The 1,888-nt window shown below is 57.2% G+C and overlaps 1 protein-coding gene across 1 annotated transcript; it reads left to right on the top strand.

Annotated features, from left to right (window-relative positions):
* Positions 1–1,535, top strand: KLF2 (KLF transcription factor 2; the record flags this gene model as incomplete). Its single annotated transcript, XM_027771323.1, is given in 2 exon segments — positions 1–172; positions 859–1,535. Coding segments are annotated over 2 exon segments (348 nt in total), but the record flags the coding sequence as incomplete, so codon positions are not given.
* Between the last annotated feature and the right edge of the window lie 353 nt (positions 1,536–1,888).

Raw genomic sequence — 1,888 nt, 5'->3', positions numbered from 1 at the left:
GGTCTCCTAACGCCGCCCGCGTCCCCGCTGGAGCTCCTGGAAGCCAAGCCCAAGCGCGGCCGCCGCTCCTGGCCCCGCAAGCGCACGGCCACTCACACCTGCAGCTACGCCGGCTGCGGCAAGACCTACACCAAGAGCTCGCACCTCAAGGCGCACCTGCGCACTCACACAGGTGGGCGGCGCGCGCGCACGGACGAGGACGGGGGCGCGGGCGGAGCGGGATTCGATCCGGGCGCGCGCGAGTGGAGAAAGTTCTAAATCTCTTTGCGGGCGTGGCTTAGGAGATCCAGGAGGGAGCGGGAGCCCGTGCAGGACTCCTTGGGGGCGTGGCTCAGTTGGTTGGGGAGGGGGCGCGCATTTAGAAGCCCTGGGGGCGTGGCTATGTAGAATTGGTCCGAGGACATTGGGGTGGGGGTGCACGCATAGGATCTTCTGGAGACAGAGCTCGAAGTCCCTAGTAGAAATTGGGGCGGGGGCAGGGTATGGGTTTAGGAGTCCTAAGAAGACGCTGTGTGAAAAAGTTGGGGAGGGGTGCATGTTCGAGACCCCTTTGGGGGCGTAGTTAGGATTTGAAACCCAGGGGGTACGCTATGGCTCAGAATGTTGGAGAGGGTGCATGCTTAGAACCCATGCCCGAAACACTGGGGAGTGGCCAGTGTGCAATTTGGGCACACATACCCCCATCCCCCGGGGACGAGAATCAGGAGGGCTAGGAGTTGAGGACAGGTGCCTAGGGTCTCTGAGGGTCAGGACGTCGAGGGGTGCCCTTCGGGGCGCCGAGTGGGGATAGGGTGCTGCAGATGCCCGTGCACTGTGTCCCCGGAGGGAAACTGAGTCCCCTGTCCTCTGACCCCGCAGGCGAGAAGCCCTACCACTGTAACTGGGACGGCTGTGGTTGGAAGTTCGCGCGCTCAGACGAGCTCACGCGTCACTACCGCAAGCACACGGGCCACCGGCCTTTCCAGTGTCACCTGTGCGACCGTGCCTTCTCACGCTCGGACCACCTGGCCTTGCACATGAAGCGACATATGTAACCCGGATGTCCTGCCCACCTGCCCGTGCGCGGCCGTGGCGGGTCCCATGTGCCGGGTGCGACACCCCCCTCTCTCCCCTTTCCAAACTGTGATTGATATTTATTGGATCTGAGGACCGGGCTGGGCACAGTGTGGCCACGGAGGGGCTCTCCCGACGACGATGACGACGCCACCGCCCCAGCCTCCATGGTGACTGAAGACCCTGGTGGGAAAAGACCATGACTCCCTCCTTGACGAGTTTTGTTTTTCAAAATGGTGCAATAATTAAGTGTCGTCTTCCCTCCCACCCGGTCTGCACTAGAGGATCGCGGCTCGGATGCCTTGTGAACAATTCAGCAATAATTTGTACTGTCTGCGACGTTTTTTATAATATTGTACATAGTGACTGTGACCGATATTGTATTACTGTAAATAGGGGACAGAGAAACGTCATGACTGGTGTTTTTTTAAATGACTTTCTGGCTTTTTTTTTTAATTAAAAAGTTTTTTTTTTTTTTTAATGAAAAAGTTTGCATTTTTGGGGGGAATAAAAATCCCAGCTCTGGTTAGCTGTTTGGAAGTGGAGGGCTTAGAGGGTACTTGGGGAAGGGTCTGGGGCAGGGGTGGGGGGGTTACAGCTTTGCTGACAGGGAGCCTGGCAGAGAGGCACCGTGTGAAGTGGGTTTTGTCCTGGCCAGCGCCGAAAATACCAGCTGCAAACCCCAGCTGCCAGGAACCTGTGGGTTTTACTATAAATTTAAACACTGCCTTTCAGGACTGAGAGAGGGTTATTTTAAGGTGGGTCCTTAAACCCATAAATTGCTTCCTTTCCCTCAGATCGAGAGAAAGTGTCAGTCGGACTGACGTGGCCTCTT

Source organism: Tupaia chinensis, unplaced genomic scaffold (assembly GCF_000334495.1).
Source record: "Tupaia chinensis unplaced genomic scaffold, TupChi_1.0 Scaffold000201_2, whole genome shotgun sequence".
Lineage (NCBI taxonomy): Eukaryota > Metazoa > Chordata > Mammalia > Scandentia > Tupaiidae > Tupaia > Tupaia belangeri.
The sequence above is the reverse complement of the archived record's forward strand: the minus strand, read 5'-3'. Positions and strand labels throughout refer to the sequence as shown.